The sequence below is a fragment of the Bos javanicus genome, chromosome 25, assembly GCF_032452875.1.
Source record: "Bos javanicus breed banteng chromosome 25, ARS-OSU_banteng_1.0, whole genome shotgun sequence".
NCBI classification, from domain to species: domain Eukaryota; kingdom Metazoa; phylum Chordata; class Mammalia; order Artiodactyla; family Bovidae; genus Bos; species Bos javanicus.
In genome coordinates this window covers 42,319,301-42,340,684 of record NC_083892.1, presented here as the reverse complement: position 1 = coordinate 42,340,684, position 21,384 = coordinate 42,319,301, and the positions used below count along the sequence as shown (strand labels likewise).

The following is a 21,384-nucleotide window of genomic DNA, read 5'->3' as shown; positions in this document are numbered from 1 at the left end:
TTTGATCTGATCTGATGCCTCACCTAACCTCAACAACATTATTAAAGCAGCAACAAGGTGTTCTAAGTGGATGTAAACTGTAAAAATTCTGAAGAGAAGCAATGAATTGCAATCCTGATTTTCATGTTCTTAAATCAACTTCTTTTGGGGTCAGGGAGCACAGTTGCAGAGCAATTAATCTTGGAAATCATGATTGGCAATTGCCAAAGATAAAACTCAAGAGAGGAGAACATCTTTGTTGTTGCTATTTTTTAAATAATTCCAAAAGTATAATTTAAATAGTTAAAAGCACAGCAGCAAGCTTCTATAGTAAACTGCAGAGTAAGGACTGAACCTGAGATTGGCTATGTGAGGAGGGTTTAAAGGTTAGTGAATCTTTTGAAAGGAACCCGGTGCCCCTTCTGAGTAGCACACTGGATTCAGGGGAGGTTGCTGCAAAACCACAGGTTTACCAAAGAAACTTCAGATACATTTGAAGAGCTCCTAGAGCAGACAGGATGATAACCTGGGACACTAAGAAAAACTAAAGTAAAACCCAAGTTCTAACTTTTAAAAATTACTGTAAAGAAATATATTAGTTTCATCAGTCTGCGTTAACAAAGGACCACACACTCATTGACTTAGAACAACATAAATTTATTTTCTCACAGTTCTGGAGCCTACAAGTCTGAAGTCAAGGTATTGGTGGAACCAGGCTCTCTATGAAGCTCTAGGGGAGCTTCCTTCCTTGTTTTTTCCAGCTGCTCATGGTCCCAGACATTCCTTGTCTTGTAAGCATCTTTCCAGTCTCTGCTGTCTTCTCATGGTCATCTTCCCTCTACATCTGTGTCCAAATTTCTTCATTCTTGTAAGGAGATCACTCACACTGGATTAACAGTCCACCTTACTTCAGTATGACTTCATATTAACAATTGCATCTTCAACAACCCTATATCCAAATAATGACCCTATAACCCAATGATCCTATAACCAAACTCTGAAGTTCTTCAGGTTAGGAACTTAACACATCTTCTGGGGGAACAATTTCACTCATAATAAGTGCATGTAAGTGTGTGCATGCTCAGTTGTGTTCGACTGTGTGTGACCCTATGGACTGAAACCTGCCAGGCTCCTCTGTCCATGGGGTTTTCCAGGCAAGAATACTGGAGTGGGTTGCCATTTCCTTCTCCAGGGGATGTTCCCCCAGGGATTGAAATCATGTCTCTTGCCTTGCAGGTGATTGTTTGCTGCTGACCCATTGGGGAAGCCCCAGTAATAAGTAAGGACAGTTAAAGATGTGCTGGCTCAAATGTATGGTGAAAACACACCTTATCTACACCTGCAAGCACAGTGCAGACAAAAAATAGCTGAGGTTTCCTAAGCTTAAGAAAGAGACTTGTAAGTACCTAAAAAGGCTAGCGAAAAGGCCTAGATGATGGGTCAAAAGGGATCCAAAACCAGTTAATGTGACAACTGGACTCTTAAAGGTCATAACAAGCCCAAGGACTCATCAAGTAGTTAGGACAAAGGGATATATAACCTAATATCTAATATAGATCAGAAGCTTGAGTTTTTCTCCTTCTGGTTAAGACAGAAGACTGTCAGGAAGCATTTAACAGGAGGTTTCCTGTGTGCTGTTTTGGATGTGTCAGGAATTCTCTGCTCCTTATTAATTCCTGAATATTCAGGAATTAAGAGGAGAGGCAAGCCTCTCCCGGGACTGAGGAATCCAGGCATTTCCTTCAGTAGCATTTCTATATGGTGATAAGTACCCTCTTCCTTCTTGTGAACCATATGGTAAAAGTGATTGTTTACAAATCTCTCTAATATGGATTGCCTATGTTTTGTAAGTCAGGAATTTTAATCTTTATCTTTGCTGAGAATAACTACTTTGTAAGATGGTATATATGCCCACACCATGTTGATTAAAACACCTTTGCTCCATCAGAGCTCTGGTCCCTGTGTCTTTCTCCCTTTCTCTCTCTCTCTCTCTCTCTCCACCCTCCCCACCTCTCTTTCAGGCTGATACCCTGGAGCGCAGAGGCTCTCCGAGTTCACGTTCCTGCCTGAGCTTCTAAGACCCTCTCAAGAAGGTGCTCTGTGCCTTCACCCCATAGAGAGGGCGCCTGAAGCCTTCGTGAACAGAGCAAGCCCCATGCAGGGGCTTTATTGGCTTTCTGTGTAAACCAAGGAATATCAGCCCCTTTCTCTCCTTTACTTTCTTATCATCGACTCTGGACCACCAAGTTCCAGTTCATTAAAGGACCTCAACAGAAGACAAGATGCCCTTCTCTCAATACCAGAATAGTTTCTGAAGAGACTTGATCATTCTCAGGTGAAAATTGTCCTAGTGAGTGGTAAGATGCAGAGGTGAACTGCCAAAGATATGTTTATGGAAAGTATTATAAGAGCAAATATAGCACTATAGCTAAGTGAACTCCCAAGATGCAGTGACTTAATAAATTATTGCTTTCTCAGGCAGCAGTATGAGTTAAGGGGTTTGGGAAAGGCAATTAGACCCTCAATATGTGGTTTCCATCTTTGTCTAAAAAGTGATCATTTCACTGGCAACATTTTCAAGTGGGAAGGAAGAGAAAAAAGTCCGTATCTAGTGGCTTTAACATAGAGAAGGTGATCTTTAGGTTTCAGGCACCACTTTCTACTGATGGCTCATTGCCAAGACTTGAAACATTATGTATCCCACTGACAAGGGGCAATGGAAACGGTGGTGAACAGCTGGATGACAAATGTTTTACTTATAAAATAAAACATAAAATAGTGGACACTGAGGAATATGTCTGCCATAAGGATCACAGAAAATGTGATCTTAAAGGGTCAAGTTATAATGGTCTCTGTCAGTACAATTGTTTCTTGAGCAGCCTATCATTTCATACTTGACATCAACTTGTTAGAAGCAAACTTGGGTGAAACTTGAAAACTTTAAAAAACATTAAAACTTGAAAACATTAAAAAAAAAAAAAAAACAACTTTGTTAATGTAGTTTCCAATACTAATAAAATGGTACTCTTTCTTCCTTGAAAAAGAACTCTCCTCCCACCATCTGCTTTTTCTCTGAACCAATCTGAGGGAATGTGGCTTGTGGCAATTAGTACGTTAGCCTGAGTAACAATACTTGGTGTGCTTAAATGAATCCATCTTTCCAGTGATACTACCACAAGTAAATGTTACTTCTCAGAGTCTTTCTACACATGTTCAATTGTACACCCCTTTTAATTGGATTAGCCCTTAAACAAGAATAAACTCATTCATGAGAAATTACTTCTGCTTCTGATTTGCTTTTATGCTGGTATTATTAACAAGAGTCAACAAGGACAAAAAATGTATTCCACTTATATTAAGAATGAAGGTAGATTAAGTGGACACCAATCAACATAAATTGAATGGTAAACGTGTAATCAGATTGGCCACCTCATGCGAAGAGTTGACTCATTGGAAAAGACTGATGCTGGGAGGGATTGGGGGCAGGAGAAGGGAACGACAGAGGATGAGATGGTTGGATGGCATCACGGATTAAATGGACATGAGTTTGAGTAAGCTCCGGGAGTTGGTGATGGACAGGGAGGCCTGGTGTGCTGTGGTTCATGGGGTCGCACACAGTCGGACGCGACTGACCTCAACTGAACCACGTGACCGCCAACGACGCTCCAGCATCGGGGGCGCGAGCAGCCGGGGGTCAAACAGACGCGCCTGGAACTTCAGGAAACCGTTGGTGGGTGGAGAGGGGGCTCCGTACGGCAGCTCCTTTCTGATCTGCCGTGCTGAGAACGTGGGCTTTCCTTCCTGGAAATGAGCCTTAATCCCTCGAAGGTTGCGCCTGAGCCAGAGCCGGAGCGGGAGGCAGGACAAGGGCCTGGGTCCGAGGCCCAGGGGCCGGGGCCGGAGACAGAGAGCGGGCCGCCCGCAGGGCCTGGCCCGGAGCCGGAGCCGCCCTCTGCGGCGGGTCAGGACTGGGAGCCCGAGCGCGGCCGGAAGCCGGGGCCGAGCGCAGAGCCCTCTCCGGGGCCGGAGGCTCCGCCGCCCCCGCCGGCCTCGCGGTCTGAGAACCTTCGGGCCCCGCGGCCCCGCTGCCACACCAACTGCCTGGAGGCGCCGCTGTCGCGGGCCTTCCGGCGGCTGGGCAGGAAGGTGGGCGCTCATCCCTGGATCTTCCTGCTGCTGCCGTTGGCGCTAACGGCCGTCCTGGGCACCGGCCTGATGTACCTGCCCCGGGATGGAGAAGAAGACCTGGAGGAGCAGTACACCCCCATCGGGAGCCCTGCCAAGGCCGAGCGGCGCTTCGTGCAGACACATTTCACCGCCAACGACTCTCTCATCTTCTCCATCTCCAGGAAGAGCACCGAGGTCCCTTATGCCTCCGTCCTCGTGGTCTCCAACACCGAGACCCTGCTGGAGCCAGACATCCTAGAGGAAATTAGCAAGGTGGACGACGCGGTGCAGGCTCTGACTGTGACCCAGGACAACGGAACCCAGATCCCCTACAGCGAGGTGTGCACTAAGAACCAGGGCTCTTGTGTACCCCCCAACCCACTCTTGTTCGCCTGGAAAAGGAACAAGGGCCTCAACCTGAGAACCATCACCTTCCCCATCTACAGCCTAGCCGGTCAGATCGTCTCCCTGGCCAACATCCTGGGAGGAACTGTCCTGGGCGAGAGTATGGGGCCGAGCCAGTTACTCCTCCAGGCCAAAGCCATGCGGCTGCAGTACTACCTGGAGACAGGTGAAGGAGAGGAAAATGAACGTAGCAAGGCGTGGATGATCCATTTCCTGATGAAGGTTGGCAGCCTTGAAGAGAGTCTGGCCTTGAAGAAGATCCAGGTACCTAGTGGCTGGGGTTTATGGGAGGCCAGGAGAAGGCGGGAGGGATAAGAGCACTCGTTCCAAGGACCAGAGCAGCAGCGCTCCCAGATTATCAGATAGAGCCCTTGACTGGAAGCTAGGTGTGCTCTGCTTTATTTGATCCATAATCCAACTTTCTTAAAATAGCACACTGAAGAAAGCCACAACAGATTCTAAAAAAGAGTGGATATGAATATAACTGGCTCACTTCGCTGTACACGTGAGACTAACACAACACTGTAACTCAACTATACTCCAATAATTCTGTTCAATAAAGGAAAAAGAGGACTTTTAAAAAAAGGAGAAGAATGCCACAAATCTTAAATCCCTGGTAACATTCTGGTCAAAAACACAAATGGTACATTCTCAGGGTAGGTCTGTTCAGTACAGACGTTGATCTTCAGGTTTAGTTTGGTTTATCTTGTCAAATTACTCTGTAATTCTTGCTTTCAGTTTAAGCCTTTGCTGTTTCTGGGAGCCCCCTAAACTCTGGAGTTCACTGGAATAAAAAAGCAAAACTTTAAACAAAAGTTCCATGATGTTTTTGAGAAAGATGAGCATTTTAAAAGTAAATTATAGCATAGTGCCAGGCACATATTAGCTGTTCAGTAATTTGGGGGCTGGCAAACCTAATACTCTGAATAAAACTGGTGAAAATGAGAAGATATCTTCTGGGAAAAGCCTTTTAATGCCCAAGCCTGTCTGAAATGATGTTTGTACAATTAAAATAGTAAAAGATAAGGACTGAATAGAAGTTTAGAAAAAGTTATCATGTCTATAGTTCTTAACACTTTCACATTTTTATATAAGATTCAGATTTTGTGTATTCAGGAATTTTAAACTTTAGATTTTTTTAAAGAAACTTTGAAAAGCATGCAGAGATTTGTGAGAAGAAGCAAATCTTTATTACCTTCTTTATTTTAAAATCATAATCCATGTATTTTGATTTTTCACTGAATTTTAATGTTTAAATTAATAAGCTGTAGTTTTCAGTATCATAGGTAACTCACATGCAATATCAGAATTGAAAGTCATTTACCTGAATATATTTTTGTGGCAGGTTGTCTACTTTTCATCACTTTCTAGACAACTGGAATTTGAGGCAACTTCTATGACCGTGGTCCCCTTGTTTCACTTGGCCTACCTTCTAATCATATTATTTGCAATTGTATCATGCTACAGGTAAAGCTATTGTATTAGTTTTTTAAACTCTAAAAATTTTATTGTAATAATGTATATAATGTGTATGTAACATTTATAACATAAAATGTGTCACTTCAAAAGCCATTTTTAAGTGTACAGATCAGTGGCATTAATTATATTATCAGTGTTGTGCAACCATCACAACTATCCCTTTATGAATATTTTCCATCACCCCAAACAAACACCGTAACCATTAAGTAATAACTCCCCACTGTCTCCCCCAAGTCTTGGCTAATTTTTAATCTAGTTTCTGTTTCCATGCATTTGCCTATTCTAGAGACTTCATATAACTGGAATCATACAGTATTTGTCCTTTTGTGACTGACTTATTTCACTTACCATGTTTTCCACATTTATCCATGTTGTAGCATAAGTTCCTTTACATGGCTGAATAATATTCCATTTTATGTATATACCACATTCATTTAGCTACCTATCTGTTGATGGGTACTTGAAATAGTTTTACCTTTGGACTATAGTGAATAATGGTGCAGTGAACCATGGTGTCCAGATCTCTGTTTAAGCTCCTGTTTTCAGTTCTTTTCAGTATATACCTAGGAGTGGAATCAGTGGGTTGTGTGATAATTCCCTGGTTAGCTTTTTGAAGAGCCACCACACCATTTTTCACAGAGGCTACACCGCTTTATATCCCACCAGCAATGCATAAGTTTTCCAATTTCTCTACCTTCTAAGCATGACTATCTTTTTAATGTGGTTGTCAGTTATCTGTGTATCTTCTTTGGAGCTCCCCAGGTGGCGCGGTGGTAAAGCACCTGCCTGCCAGTGCAGGAAATGCAAGACACTTGGTTTGGATCCCTGTGTTGGGAGATGCCCTGGAGAAGGAAACGGTAACCCACTCTGGTATTCTTGCCTGGACAATTTCATGAACAGAAGAGCTTGGTGGCTAGGGGTCACAAGGAGTCAGACAACTGAGCTACTGCACACACACGCATATCCTCTACGGAGAAATGTCTATTCAAGTCCTTTGCCCTTTTTTTGGCTGCGCCCCAAGGCTTGAAGAATCTTCTTTCCCTGACTGGAGGTTGAACTTGGGCCGAGGCCCTTGGCAGCGAAAGTTTGGAGTTCTGACCACGGGACTGCCAGGGACTTCCCACCTTTGTTCATTTTTAGTGAAACTGTTTGTCCTTTTGTTGTTGAATTCTGTTGTTGTTGAGAATATGTTTTGGCTATTAACTCCTTATCAAGGTATATAATTTGCACACGTTTTCTCTCGCTCTGTAGACTCTCTCCTCACTCGCTGATGATGCCCTTTATGTGCACAGGCTTTAATGCAGATGAAACTCAGCTTGTTCTTTCCGTTGTCTCTGCTTCTGCTTTTGGTGTTGCCTCTACGCTTCCAGTGACAAGCAAGGTCGGCTGCAATTGCTCTATGTTTCCTTCAAGAGTCTTATGGTTTTAGCTGCGATATTCAGGTGGTTACAATCTGTAATCATAGTTGTACATGATGTGAAGTAGGGGCCCAACTTCATTCTTGTTCCCGTGGAAATGCAGTCATCCAAGTGCCATTTGTTGAAAAGACCGCTCTCTCCCAGTTGATTGGATTTGGCATCCTTGTCATAAATCAATGGGCTGTAGATACATGGATTTATTTCTAGGTGCTCAGTTCTACTCCATTGGTCTATATGTCTGTCCATGTACTGGTACCAATTTGATTTAAATACTGTAGCTATAAGTTTTAAAATCTGGAAATCTCAGTTGTCCATTTATTTTCTCTTTTTAAGGTTATTCTGGAATATCCAGGGCTCCTTGTAATTCCATATGAATTTGAGTACTGACCTATACATTTCTGAATAAAAGCTGTTTGAATTTTGTTGGAGATTGTGTTTAATGTGTAGATCGCCTTAGGCGAGATTGTCGTTTTGACAATATTAAGTCTTCCCCCATCATGGACTGTGAAAGTCTTTCCATTAATTTAGGTCTTTTTTAGTTTCTTTTACCAGTCTTTCACTTCTTTGGTTAAATGTATTCCTAAGTATTTCATTATTTTAAACGCTAAATGGAATCACTTTCTTTGTTTCTCTTTGGGATTGTCCATTGCACATGGACAGAAACAACTAATCCTGCGTGTTGATCTTGTATCTTGCAGCTTTACTGGATTTGTTTCCTAACTTTAGTAGCTTCCTTTGGATTCATTGGAGTTTTCATGTGTAGGATCATATAATCTGTGAAAAGAGAGTTACAATTCTTCCTTTCTAGTTTGAATTCCTTTAATTTCAAAGTCCTGTCTAATTGGTCTGATCAGCACTTCTAGTACATCTTTGAATATCACTGATGGAAGTGGGCATCCTTATCTTGTTCCTGATCTTAGAGGGAAAGCTTTCTTTTTTTCACAGTTGAGTATAATGTTAGCTGTGCAGTTTTCATAACTGCCTTCATAATTTTGAGGAACTTTCCTTCCGTTCCTTGTTTTTGAGAGTTTTTATCCTGAAAAGACACTGGGTTTTGTCAAGGGCCTTTTCTGTGCCTTTTGAGAGATTCGTGTGGTTTTTTATCCTCTGTTCTGTTAGTGTGCTGTGTTACATTGATGCTCTCGTGTTGAACCGCTCTTCCATTCCTGGGGTAAATCCCATGTGGTCATGATGTATACTTCTTTTAATATGCTTACTGAATTGTGTTTGCTAGAATTTTATTGAAGATTTTTGTATCTATATTAATAAGAGGTATTATTTGTAGCTTCCTTGTGGTATCTTAGTCTGACATTGATGTCAGTGTAATAATGGCCTCATCAAAAGAGTTAGGAAGTGTTCCTTTCCTTTCAGTTTTTTTTGGAAGGGTTTGAAAAGGATTGGTGTTGATTCTTCTTTACATATTTGATAAAATTCACTGTTGAAGCCATCAAGCCTGGACTTTATTTTGGAGGTGAGGGGAGGTTTTTGACTATGGATCAGTCCTTTTACATGTTCTGTTGAGAGTTTCATCGTGAGTCAATTTAGGTCTTTGTGTATTTCTAGGAATTTGTGTATTTTATCTAGGTTATCCAGTTTTTTGGCATAGGTTGCTTATAGTAATGTCTTAAATCCTTTCTATTTCTGTAAATTCAGTAGTGATGTTCCCATTTTTATGTCTCATTTAGTTATTTGTATTTTTCCCCTTTATCACTCTAAATAAATATCTTTCAATTTTGTTGGGTTTTTGTGTTGGTTTTTTTTTTTTTTTTTGATAACCAACTTCTGGCTTTGTTGGTTTTCTCTATTGTTTTTCTATTCTCAATTATATTTATCACCATTCTTATTTTATTCCTTCTGTTAGCTTTGTGTTAGGTCTTCTCTTCTTTTTCTGGTTCCACAAGGTGTCTAAATCCACAAAGTGGTTCGAGATCTTTGCTCTTTTTTTAATGCAGTATAAATTTGCCTCTGGGCACTGGTGTCACTACATCTCATGAGTTTTATGGTATTTTGTATGTTCTCATTTTCCTTATAGGTTATCTGCATAGATGTTTTATCCATTATTGAAAGGGAGGCATTGAACTTTCCAACTGTTACTGTAGAGCTATGTATTTATAATACTGTTAATATTTGCTTCATATATATTGGGTCCCTGTTATGAGGTCCATTTATGTTTATAGTTGTTACATCTTCTTGATTACTTGTCCCTTTTATAAATATATAACGGTTTTGAAACAGTCTATTTCGTCTGTTATCAGTATAGGCACTCCTAGTCTCTTGGTTCCTATTCATTGGAGAATCTATTTCAGTATCTTATCAATCTGTTTATGTCTTTGGATCTAAAGTGAGTTCTTATAAATAACATATAGTTGAATCATGCTGTTTTATACATTCTGACAATATCTGCTTTTTGATTGGAAAGTTTAATCTGTTTAGATTTAAAATAATTGCTGACAAGGAAGGACTTACTTCTATTGTTTGGGTATTTAATATTCTGTATATGTTAGAGCTACTGCTGCTGCTAAGTCACTTCAGTCTCGTCCAACTCTGTGTGACCCCATAGACGGCAGCCCACCAGGCTCCGCCGTCCCCAGGATTCTCCAGGCAAGAACACTGGAGTGGGTTGCCATTTCCTTCTCCAATGCATGAAAGTGAAAAGTGAAAGTGAAGTTGCTCAGTCGTGCCTGACTCTTAGCAACGCCATGGACTGCAGCCCACCAGGCTCCTCCGTCCATGGGATTTTCCAGGCAAGAGTATTGGAGTGGAGTGTCATTGCCTTCTCCAATATTAGAGCTATTATCCTTCATTTCATCCATTTATACCTTTTTTTTTTTTTTTGGCCAAACCCAGGCCCTAGCAATGAAAGTGCTGAGGAGTCCTAACCATTGGACCACCAGGGAACTCCTGCTCCATGCCTTCTTTAGGGTTAGGGCCTTCTTTAATGTGTAGTTAGTGAGCTGTTTTGATTGGTCATTTTGCTGCCAGTGATTCCCAAGTCAGCCTGAGCACTGGAATCACATGAAATTTTTAGACACACGGATTCTGCAACTTCCCTACAAACTGTAGATGAGAGTCTGCAGAGCTGTGTTCCAGGACTGCAGGAATCTAAAGTTCTGAGACTCTCCTAAGTCATCCTGATAAACTGCTTAACCGGAGTCCTTCTTGGGGACTAGAAAAGCTGCGAGTGTGTTCACCGGTGTTCTGCATTCACATCATTCCTTCTATTGCCTATCGAACACTAAAATAAGGATCACTTAGAGAGCCAGCACAGCGACTAGTCGAAGTCAAAGGATTCTAGCCAATACTATACTTCACTCCCTCCATCCTCTGAAAAATTTATACCAACAGTCCAGAAACCTGAAAGAGGGAATGGGGTTAAGCATGTCCTACGCAGCTTTTATCCTGTTCATCTTTCTGGTTTCAAGGTTCATTTGTGTTACTTTCACCTTAAACTCTTGTAAACCAGTATTGTTGCTTTAAGAAAGTGTTGTGTGCACGTGTTAGTCACTTAATCGTGTCCAACTCTTTGTGACCCCAGGGTCTGTGCCCACCAGGCCTCTCTGTTCCTGGGATTCTCCAGGCAAGAATACTGGAGTGGATTGCCATTTCCTTCTCCAGGAGATCTTCCTGACCCAGGGATTGCATTGCAGGCAGATTCTTTACCATCTGAGCTCTAGGGAAGCCCACAAGAAAGTATTGGTTGTGATCAAATTTTGTTTTGGAATCAAGCAAAACCCTTTTGTTTTGGTGTGTGTATGTGTGTTGATTTGGGGCCCTGAGTTTAACAGATAGCACCAGCAGTTTGAGAAAAAGTGAAATACAGGCACATAGAGTTGTTTTAATAAGAAAGTTTGGTTATTTTAATGTGGCCTTGCATCAATAAGGTCTTTAGTTATAGTCTTGCTTTTGGGAATCAGCTCCATTTCCATAGCTGACTTTCCTAGTCTTCAAACCAGACTGTTTCTCTCTCCTCCTGAAGTTTCAAGAGGCAGCCGTCAGTCATTTGTTTTGACGCAGTTGGCAATGAAGTAAAACAGAAACCTAGAGATTGTCATCAATACTTTAAAATGTAAAGTTGTGGTTGTTGGGGAGTTAAAGTATTAAATCCAATCTTTTTAAAATGCTGTATATATATTCCCATTTTTGTTGGTTCAACCAAGAAATAGACATAACTTCTGTTATTCAAAATGGAGTATATATTACTTTTTTTTTTTTGCAATTAGTAGCCACTTTTCTTGAAGAAGACAATGGCAACCCACTCCAGTACTCTAACCTGGAGAATCCCATGGATGGAGGAGCCTCGTGGGCTGCCGTCTATGGGGTCGCACAGAGTCGGACACGACTGACGCGACTCAGCAGCAGCAGCAGCCACTTTTCTTGGGCTTCTCTGGTGGCTCAGTAGTAAAGAATCTGCCTGCAGTGCAGGAGACACAGGAGATGCGGGTTTGACCCCTGGGCGGGGAAGATCCCCTAGAGGGAAGGCATGGCAACCTACTCCACTATTCCTGCCTGGAGACTCCCGTGGACAGAGGAGCCTAGTGGGCTACAGTACATAGGGTCACAAGCAGTCAGACACAACTGAATTGACTGAGCGCACACATACACGCACACAGAGCCTCTTTTCTAGAAACATACTTCTTTAGCAGAGGAGAACCATGAAAAACTTTTAGGAGGAGGCTTTCATTCTTTTTGTTAACCACAATATATATTAAACCAGCTTTGACATACAGGAGGTATTTGGGATTGTGTTTATGGCTGATGGGAGTCATAAGTGGGTGAGAAGTTACCTCGACGTGGGCACTTTCATACTGCTTGCTTCTATTCACACTCCTTTGGAGATCAGAGTGGAATTAGCTTTTTGCAATGTTTTAGTATCTTTTTGTGGTTCTGAAAGGCCAGTCGGTGGATTCATGCTTGGCTCACTGCATAAGAATCAACGAGTATAGTTTGGTAAAAGGACAGATTCCCAATTTTCTGTCCCCACCCCATCCCCCGCCCCGCACCGCCGTTTTTTTTGTTCAGTTGGTCTGGGCTAGTGCCTGGAAATTAAAGTTTTCTGGCAGACAGATATGGGGATTATTGCCCAAGAGGCTCTGAAGAGGTGTCCGAGTCAAGAATGTTAGGAATGGCTGGAATTTCAGTATGGAAGCTACCACCACAAGTTCCATGACTTTTCCCTCCAAATTTACAGGTGTGACTGTGTGCGGAACAAAATGTGGGTCGCGGTCTTCGGAGTCATCTCCACCGCCCTGGCCGTGGTGAGTGGCTTCGGCCTGATGCTGTATGTCGGGGTGCCCTTTGTGCTCATAGTCGCGAATTCACCGTTTCTTATCCTCGGTGAGTAAAACGAAGCACAAGGCTGCATGCTGTGCATGGGGGTGTGGGGTGAGCAGAGGACGGGCACTGCGTTAGATCAGGCAGAACAGTTATATGGAGGTGGCTACAGACCCAAAATGAGGGATCAGGAGAAAAAGGAAATCAAATGGAATCATATGCCTTTAGAGTTGGAAAAATCTGGTACCCCAAATGGAAAAACACAGACCAGGGACATGAACAGGTATTTCACACACACACACACACACACACACAGAATCCAAAATACTAATCCTTGAAAATGTAAGAAAGAAATATTTGACCTTTTGATTAATCAAGAGATGCAAGTTAAACCAAAACTGAGATCCTTTGTCTTCTTATGAGATTAATGAATATTATAGAAGATAGAAGGTTTGGGGAAGATTGTATGCAAGTGAACACTCTTATATTCTGCTGAGGGAGATTTGTAAATTGGTGCACTTCTAAGATATAACTTTGCAACGAATCAAAAGACTTAAAAATTTTAAATGGATTACCTTTGACCTGCCAACTCCACTTCTGGGAATTTGTCCTAGTTATTGGACAGGTTTTCACAAAATAAAATAAGCATGTTCATTATAGTGTGATTTAGAATAGGAAAAAACAAAAACAAGCTAATCCTATATCAACATGGGATTGGTCTGCTCAGATCACATTAAAGTTTTGGAATCCTATTCAGTCTTTCAAAAGAGGTAGATATAAAGTGTTAAATGAAAAATGCTGGTTATGAAACAAAATGTTTAAAACAGAGAGATATACAGAGAGATGTTTAAAACAGAGAGATATATAAATATGCATATGCTGCTGCTGCTAAGTCGCTTCAGTCGTGTCGAACTCTGTGCGACCCCATAGACAGCAGCCCACCAGGCTCCCCGTCCCTGGGATACTCCAGGCAAGAACACTGGAGTGGGTTGCCATTTCCTTCTCCAATGCATGAAAGTGAAAAGTGAAAGTGAAATTGCTCAGTCGTGTCCGACTCCTAGCGACCCCATGGACTGCAGCCTACCAGGCTCCTCCGTCCATGGGATTTTCCAGGCAAGAGTTCTGGAGTGGGGTGCATTGCCTTCATATATATTTGTATATATACACACACATATATTTGTACATATATACATATATATACACATATATACATATATATATGTTTTTTTTGCAAAATCACTTCAGTCGTATTCAACTCTGTGTGACCCCAGAGACGGCAGCCCACCAGGCTCCCCCGTCCCTGGGATTCTCCAGGCAAGAACACTGGAGTGGGTTGCCATTTCCTTCTCCAATGCATGAAAGTGAAAAGTGAAAGTGAAGTCGCTCAGTCGTGTCTGACTCTTGGTGACTCCATGGACTGCAGTCCACCAGGCCCCTCCATCCATGGGATTTTCCAGGCAAGAGTACTGGAGTGGGGTGCCATTGCCTTCTCCGATATATATGTATGTATATATATACAAATATGCATATATATTTGTATAGAGCAAATTCTGGATAGATAATACTTAAAAGATTAGCAAGGATTATCCTTGACAGGTAGAATTACAGTTGTTTAAAGGTTTTCTTTGTATTTGCCTGTACTTTCAGGATTTATTTTACAATAAGCATAAGAAGGCAAAAATGTTTCTGTTCTGGATGGTAAGCAACTTGGAAGAATTAATAATTAGTTTCCCAGGGGAAATAGGAGAAGACCTGTGCACTGGATGTGTGCCTTCCTAGCACACTCAAGCTTACACATTCAGTGTTCCCACAGCCATAAACAACTGACGTGTAGACAACTTCATCTTCGTATTGTCTGTATACACATAGATATGTGAGTGTAGGGCTGCATGTGTGTGGCGGGGCTGTGATTTCAGTAGCTCAAGAAATGTGTGAGGACAGTTTCTGAACCAAGTCCCATAAATAATAAAACCGGTTTTAAATACCTGTTCCGTATCAATGAGCTTATTTGTGGTCCTTAGTACTTCAGATTCTTGCCCTTCGTCCAGCTGAATGCGAGCGAAATCCAGACAGCTGGCTGCGGGGGGCATGTCAGGATGCAGATGTGCCAGACCACACAAGCCTGTGCCACCGCAGGCCTTCTGCCAGACCACACGCACCGAGCAGCCCAATTAGAGGCCAAGTGCAGTGCCCAGTACCTTCCCGTGTCATCCATGGAGAGGATCTTCCAAAGTTGATATTAAAATCAATCAGCATTCAGTTCCAAGTGTTGACACACAGAAACAGGTGTATAGGAGTGAAAGCACAGGAAGCTTGAGGGAAGTGAAGTCTATCTGCACCGTGCTCAGGCTGTCCTTGGTCATCCCCTTTCTTCTCTGTAGTCCTCCTCTCCTAACCTTCAGTGACCACTTCAGAGTCCTCAAATGTCCTCCTGGCCTCTTTATTCCAAATCAGTCAGGAAGCGTCACTGTGGAAGAGACTGGTTACTTTAGTATTCACTTATTATGTAGAGGATTCTTAAGGTTCACTTTGGTACATGTTTCTGATGTCAAGAGTACCCGCATTTTACTGACATAATGCCTTAACCCGGGCAAGTGAAGCTTGAATGACAGCGTCTGGGTGTCAGAACCAGACCAACTGAAAACTACATGTGTGTGTACATCTGTGTGTGTGTGTGTGTGTATCTGTGTGTGTGTGCATGTACATACCACATTGATAGCTAGGTGCTAACTGGAGAACAGACAAATCCAGCTCATATTTTAAACAACAGAGTGCTAACTCAGTATTAGTGCCTTAGAGTAAAATGGTTTATAAGAGAAAATGGTCTCTCAAATGTTCTGGTGGAATCCGAGATGCATGGCTAATAATACCCAGTCAGCCAGGTTTCCTGACTCTTCACTGAAACACCCTGAATGAGGACTAGTAGTAGAGTGTAGTGTGCTGTGTACAAAGCGCAGAGTTATTACAGAGCAAGGAGTGAAGAGTTGTGGATTCAGAGGCAACCAGAGAAGGCATCAGAGAAAGCCGTATCCAAACACAGACTCTGCAAGATCAGTGAGCCCTTGAGAGACGGGCAAAGAAAACGGTTTGAGTTGATCTGGTTAATTTTTAATGGATGTTAAAAAGTACGAAGACTCTGTTTCTTTCTCTAACAGGTGTTGGGGTCGATGACATGTTTATCATGATTTCTGCCTGGCAGAAGACCAGCCTCACAGATACCATAAGCGAGCGGATGTCTGATGTCTACTCAAAAGTGGCAGTGTCCATTACGATCACCACCGTGACCAACGTCCTGGCCTTCTATACAGGCATTATGACCTCTTTCAGGTCCGTACAATACTTCTGCATCTACACAGGAACAACCCTGCTCTTCTGTTATTTTTACAGCATCACCTGTTTCGGAGCATGTATGGCCCTGGATGGGAAAAGAGAAGGAGTCTGTCTGCGCTGGCTGAAGAAGCCAGAAACGCCCAACCAAGAATGTTCTTCATTGAAAAAGTCCTGCTGCCTCCCAGGGAGCTCTCTCCAAGACGAGTGTGAAGCCGACATCCACCCAATGAATCTGTTCTTTAGAGACTCTTTTGGTCCTTTTCTCACGAGCACCAAGGCCAAGATTTGTGTAGTGCTCCTGTATGCGTCGTACATCATAACTAGTTTATACGGGTGTTTCCGAGTGGAGGAAGGCTTAGACCTCCGAAATTTGGCAAGTGACGACTCCTACATCACACCGTATTTTAATGTAGAAGAAGAACATTTTTCTACTTATGGTCCCAGGGTTATGGTAATCATTACTGAGGCTCTTGACTACTGGGATAAAGATGCTAGGCAAAAACTGGAAAAATGTCTGGCAGATTTTGAAAACAGTGAGTATGTAGATGAAAACCTTACAGAGTTTTGGTTACGAGAATATGTAAAATATATGGAAAACCTCCGTCAAGATATAAATGATAAGACAGCGTTTCTAAGCAATATTCCCACTTTTTTAATGGATTTTCCACTTTTTGCATATGATATTAATATAACATCATCACAAGAAATCATTTGTTCCCGGGCCTTCGTTCAAACCATGGGTATTTCTTCTTCAACCAGTAGGAAGCTGATGTTGCTCCAGTTCCGAGACATGGCTGAGAAGTGCAAGGTTCCCCTGATGGTGTACAACTCGGCTTTCATATATTTTGATCAGTTTTCTGCAATAGTAGAGAACACTGTGCGAAATGTGATTGTTGCCTCCGCAGCTATGTTCATTGTTTCCTTATTATTAATTCCTCATCCCCTGTGTTCTCTGTGGGTAACTTTTGCTATTGCTTCTGTGATTGTGGGCGTCACGGGTTTTATGGCCTTCTGGAACGTCAACCTTGACTCCATATCCATGATTAATCTTGTCATTTGCATAGGGTTTTCTTTTGACTTTTCTGCTCACATTTCCTATGCCTTTGTGTCCAGCTCAGAGCCCTCAGGAAACCGAAAAGCCATCGAGGCCCTGTACCTGCTGGGCTACCCCGTGCTACAGAGTGCAGTTTCAACAATAATAGGGGTGTGTGTCCTGTCCGCAGCTAAAGCATACATCTTCAGGACATTTTTCAAGATTATGTTTCTTGTGATGGTATTTGGAGCTGCTCATGGTCTAATTTTTATCCCAGTATTCTTAACCTTTTTTTGAAAGTTGCTTTGAATAGCCACTAACAAATCAAAGACCAACTATAGAATTCCTGATTGGCCCAATCCAATCTGATGAAAATGCACTGTTAAGAATAGTCAATAAACTAAAAACAAAGGCATGTTTCCTTGGCTTGTAAATACCGTTTAAAAATGTTATTTAAAATATCCTGAGAAAAATTAATGTCTCACATTAAAATATTTTTACTAAATTAAGAAGTGTTTTCATCTTTATTATGGTCTATACAATCAAGCATAACTTTCCAATTATTTGTCCTTTTATTTCATCATTAGTATTTTATGCCTGGAATTCAAATATTTTATGTATTATACTCTAAAATGGAATATTATTTTCATTGTACTTCTCATATATATTATTGTGTAAAAGTGTAACTGACTATTATTTATTCTCCTAGTCCGGGGTTTTTCTGTGCATTTTCTTAATGGTGTATTTTGATGAGCAGAAGTTTTTAAAGTTTTGGAATCAAATGTATCTTTATTTTTTATGGTTAGTGTTTTCGGAGAGATCTTTGCCTAATCCAGGATTACAAAAAAGCATCTGTATTTTCTTCTCAAAGCTAATAGTTTTATATTTGCATTTTATATCATATTACAGATGAATCACAAACCCATGTTTGTGGGGAGTTGGGTAGAGGCTTGCTTTCTTCCCATTATAGCTATCCAGTCGTCCCAGCGTCTTCAGTGAAAAGACTGTCCTCTCACCAGAGCGACTAACTTGGCACCTCTTTCAGAGACCCAAGTGACAATTTATGTGTGGCTCTATTATCTGTTTTTCTGTAATAAAGTGGATACCACACTGTATTGATTACTGAAGCTTTATGTTAATTATGGAAGTTAAGTTAGGTAAGTTATCCAGCATTTTCCCTCTTTTCCAAATTATTTTAGCTCTTATAGATTATTTGCATTTAGATACTAATTTTAGACTCACTTGTCCTTATATCAAAAAAATAAAGTTTTCTGGGATCGTAATTGGGTCATGTTGTCTACAGATCAGTTTGGGGAAAACAGATATATTAGCAACATGAAATCCTCCAATCTGTGAACATGGTTTGTCTCTTACCTATTAACTTATTTCGTGTTTTTCAGAAGTGTCTTATACATGGATTTACTTTCTAAACATCATCATTTCTTAGCACTGTAAATACTTTGAACCCCTTTTTCATTTTTTTCCCTAGTACATGAGAACGCAATTGGTTTCGGTGTACCTGCCCTACTATGTGTAACCTTTTTAGGTTCACTTATTCGTGTAGACTTTTGTACTTTTTTTAGTAGTTTTTAATCTATGCAATTATGTCAAGATCACATAAAGACCATTTTATTTCTCCCTACATAAACTTTTTCTCTTACTTACCTTACTGCACAGGCTTAAAACAGACCAGGAAAATATAGGGCAGCATACTGGCCTCATTGCCGGCTGTCAGCCTCGTACGGAATGGAATCAGTGTTTCATCAAATATGATGATGGCCTGGAAGCTTTCATCGCCACCTTCTGTGAGACTGTGGAAGCCCCTTCTACTTCTAGTTTTCTGGCGTGTTTTAACCTGAATGGGTATTAAATTTTGTCAGATTCCTGTCTGTCATCTGAGATCGTCACGTCTGTTTTTCTATTGTAGTCTGTGCAATGTGACAGCTTACACCGAATGATTTTTTTAAATCAACTTATATGGAATCATTTTATGCTAACCTTGCATTCCTAGAATAATTTACATTTGGTCATGGCATGTCATTATCTTCATATATTGCCGTTTTTGTTAATATTTTGTCAGTGATATTTGTCCCTGTGTTCACGAGGCATATTGGTCTACAATTCCTTTTTTTGTGATGCCTTTCTCAGGTTGTGGTATCAGGGTTATACTGCCCTCAGGAAACAAGCCAATAAATATTCTTCCTCTTCTGTTTTCTGAAATATATGATGTATGCTGCTGCTGCTGCTAAGTCACTTCAGTCGTGTCCGACTCTGTGCGACCCCATAGACGGCAGCCCACCAGGCTTCCCCGTCCCTGGGATTCTCCAGGCAAGAACACTGGAGTGGGTTGCCATTTCCTTCTCCAATGCATGAAAGTGAAAAGTGAAAGTGAAGTCGCTCAGTCGTGTCCGACTCTGTGCGACCCAATGGACTGCAACCTACCAGGCTCCTCCGTCCATGGGATTTTCCAGGAAAGAGTCCTGGAGTGGGGTGCCATCGCCTTCTCCAATATGATATATGGTTGACATCATTTTTTCATTTCTTATCAAATGTTTGATAGAATTCACTAGTGAAGTCTTTGGGTGTGGAGTTTTTCTGAGAATGGCTTTTATTTCAGGTTCACTTTCTTCAACAAACATAAGGCCATTAAAATGTTCTTTTTCTTCCTGGGTCAATTTTGGTATGTTTGTTTTGTATGGAATTTGCCATTTTTCCAATTGGCTATAAATTTCCTTCTAGCTACTATTTTAACTGTATCCACAAAAAAAAATTTTTTTATGAGATGTTCATTATCATTCAGTCCAAAATAAGCCCTTATTTCCCTTGTGATTTCTTCTTTGACCATGAATTAAACAATACCTGTATTTTCTCTTCATTTTTGAAGAATAGTTTAAACAGATATAGATTTCTAAGTTGAGAAGACTTTTTTTCTTTCAACACCTTAAAAATGTCATTGCATTGTCTTCTGGGTGCAGTGCTGTTGAATTGTCTTCACTTTCGCATTGATCTTCTCTATGGAATATGCCTTTTTTCCCTCTATATTCATTTAATATTTTTTTATTACTGGTTTTCAGCAATTTGACTATGATGAGATTATATGTGTTTTTTTTCTATTCAATCTTCTTAGATATCTTTAAGCACTTAGGACCTGTGGCTTGATATTTTCCATCATATTTGGAAATATTTTAGCCTTTATTTGTTCAAATGTTTTTCTGCCACATTGTCTCTCCCCTTTCCTTCAGTGACTTTAATTATAAATATGTTCTCATTATTTTCAGTTGTCATAAAAAGGTAATAGTCCCCAAGATTGTGTTTTATCATTAATAAATTGAAATTTATTGACACTTTCAAAAAAACTCTTCTCTGTAGCCCATATTTTGTTGAAAAAATTAACTCTTTCTACGTATGTTGAGATTCCTGGTAAGCTCAGGAAAATTCTCAGTGAAGGTACATAATTATGCTTTTATGTATGGAAATGTTTAAATATTTTAGTCCGAATATTTTCATCATATCATTTTTATTTCATTAAGACTCATTCTTAGACAAATATTTTATAACACAAAACCCCTCAACAGTATTTCTCCATTTCTAATTATCTTGAATACTTTGCCAAACAAAACAGAGATGTCACAAAACAATAGGGCTTTTCAATTGCATTCTATTCATTACAGAATGTAAATTTACCCCCAAATGGAAGCTCATTCAAAACTTGTTCTCACGAGTTATGAAATCACAAACCACAGCTGTGAAGGCTCAGTCAAGTACACTGCGCTCCTCTTACTTGACTTGGTCATTTTGCTGCTCACTTCGCAGTGACAACTTCAATTCCCTCCTGTTTATATTGCGCGTTTTCAGGAATCCCACTCCGCTAAAGTCTCAATTCCCTCCTGTTTATGTTCCGCGTTTTCAGGAATTCCACTCTGCTAAAGTCTCAATTCCCTCCTGTTTATGTTCCGCGTTTTCAGGAATCCCACTCCGCTAAAGTCTGAGTCGCTTCCTGTTTATGTTCCGCGTTTTCAGGAATCCCACTCCGCTAAAGTCTTCCAAACTTTACATTTCTATGCTGTTCCCTTCACTGAACATTTTGATTCTTCACACTGATTCTGAACCAGTTGCAACAAAAAAGAGGACTCTATTCAGAAACTAGTCACAGTTTTACAAACTAGTTCAATAGCTTTGCAGGGCAACAGCTTGATTTTCAAAGCAGTTCCACAAAGAATCAAGCATTTGCAAACTCTGATACTGGGCAGCTAAGAGAAACAGCTGTGTACTATCATGCCTGAATGTTTTTAATTCAATCTC

At 41.0% G+C, this 21,384-nt stretch overlaps 1 protein-coding gene across 3 annotated transcripts; it reads left to right on the top strand.

Annotated features, from left to right (window-relative positions):
* Nucleotides 1–3,301: 3,301 nt before the first annotated feature.
* On the top strand, nucleotides 3,302–19,295 carry LOC133238856 (patched domain-containing protein 3-like). 3 transcript variants are annotated; one of them, XM_061402452.1, is made up of 5 exons: nucleotides 3,302–4,815; nucleotides 5,897–6,018; nucleotides 12,637–12,782; nucleotides 15,875–16,046; nucleotides 18,760–19,295. In XM_061402452.1, exons 1-5 carry the CDS (start codon nucleotides 3,787–3,789, stop codon nucleotides 18,950–18,952), a joined length of 1,662 nt encoding a protein of 553 aa, XP_061258436.1. In that variant the 5' UTR covers nucleotides 3,302–3,786; the 3' UTR covers nucleotides 18,953–19,295. The 3 variants fall into 3 exon arrangements, with proteins under 3 accessions (XP_061258436.1, XP_061258437.1, XP_061258435.1); XM_061402453.1 differs by lacking the exon at nucleotides 15,875–16,046 and having other exon boundaries at nucleotides 3,303–4,815; nucleotides 18,760–18,971; XM_061402451.1 differs by lacking the exon at nucleotides 18,760–19,295 and having other exon boundaries at nucleotides 3,303–4,815; nucleotides 15,875–18,747.
* Nucleotides 19,296–21,384: the final 2,089 nt, after the last annotated feature.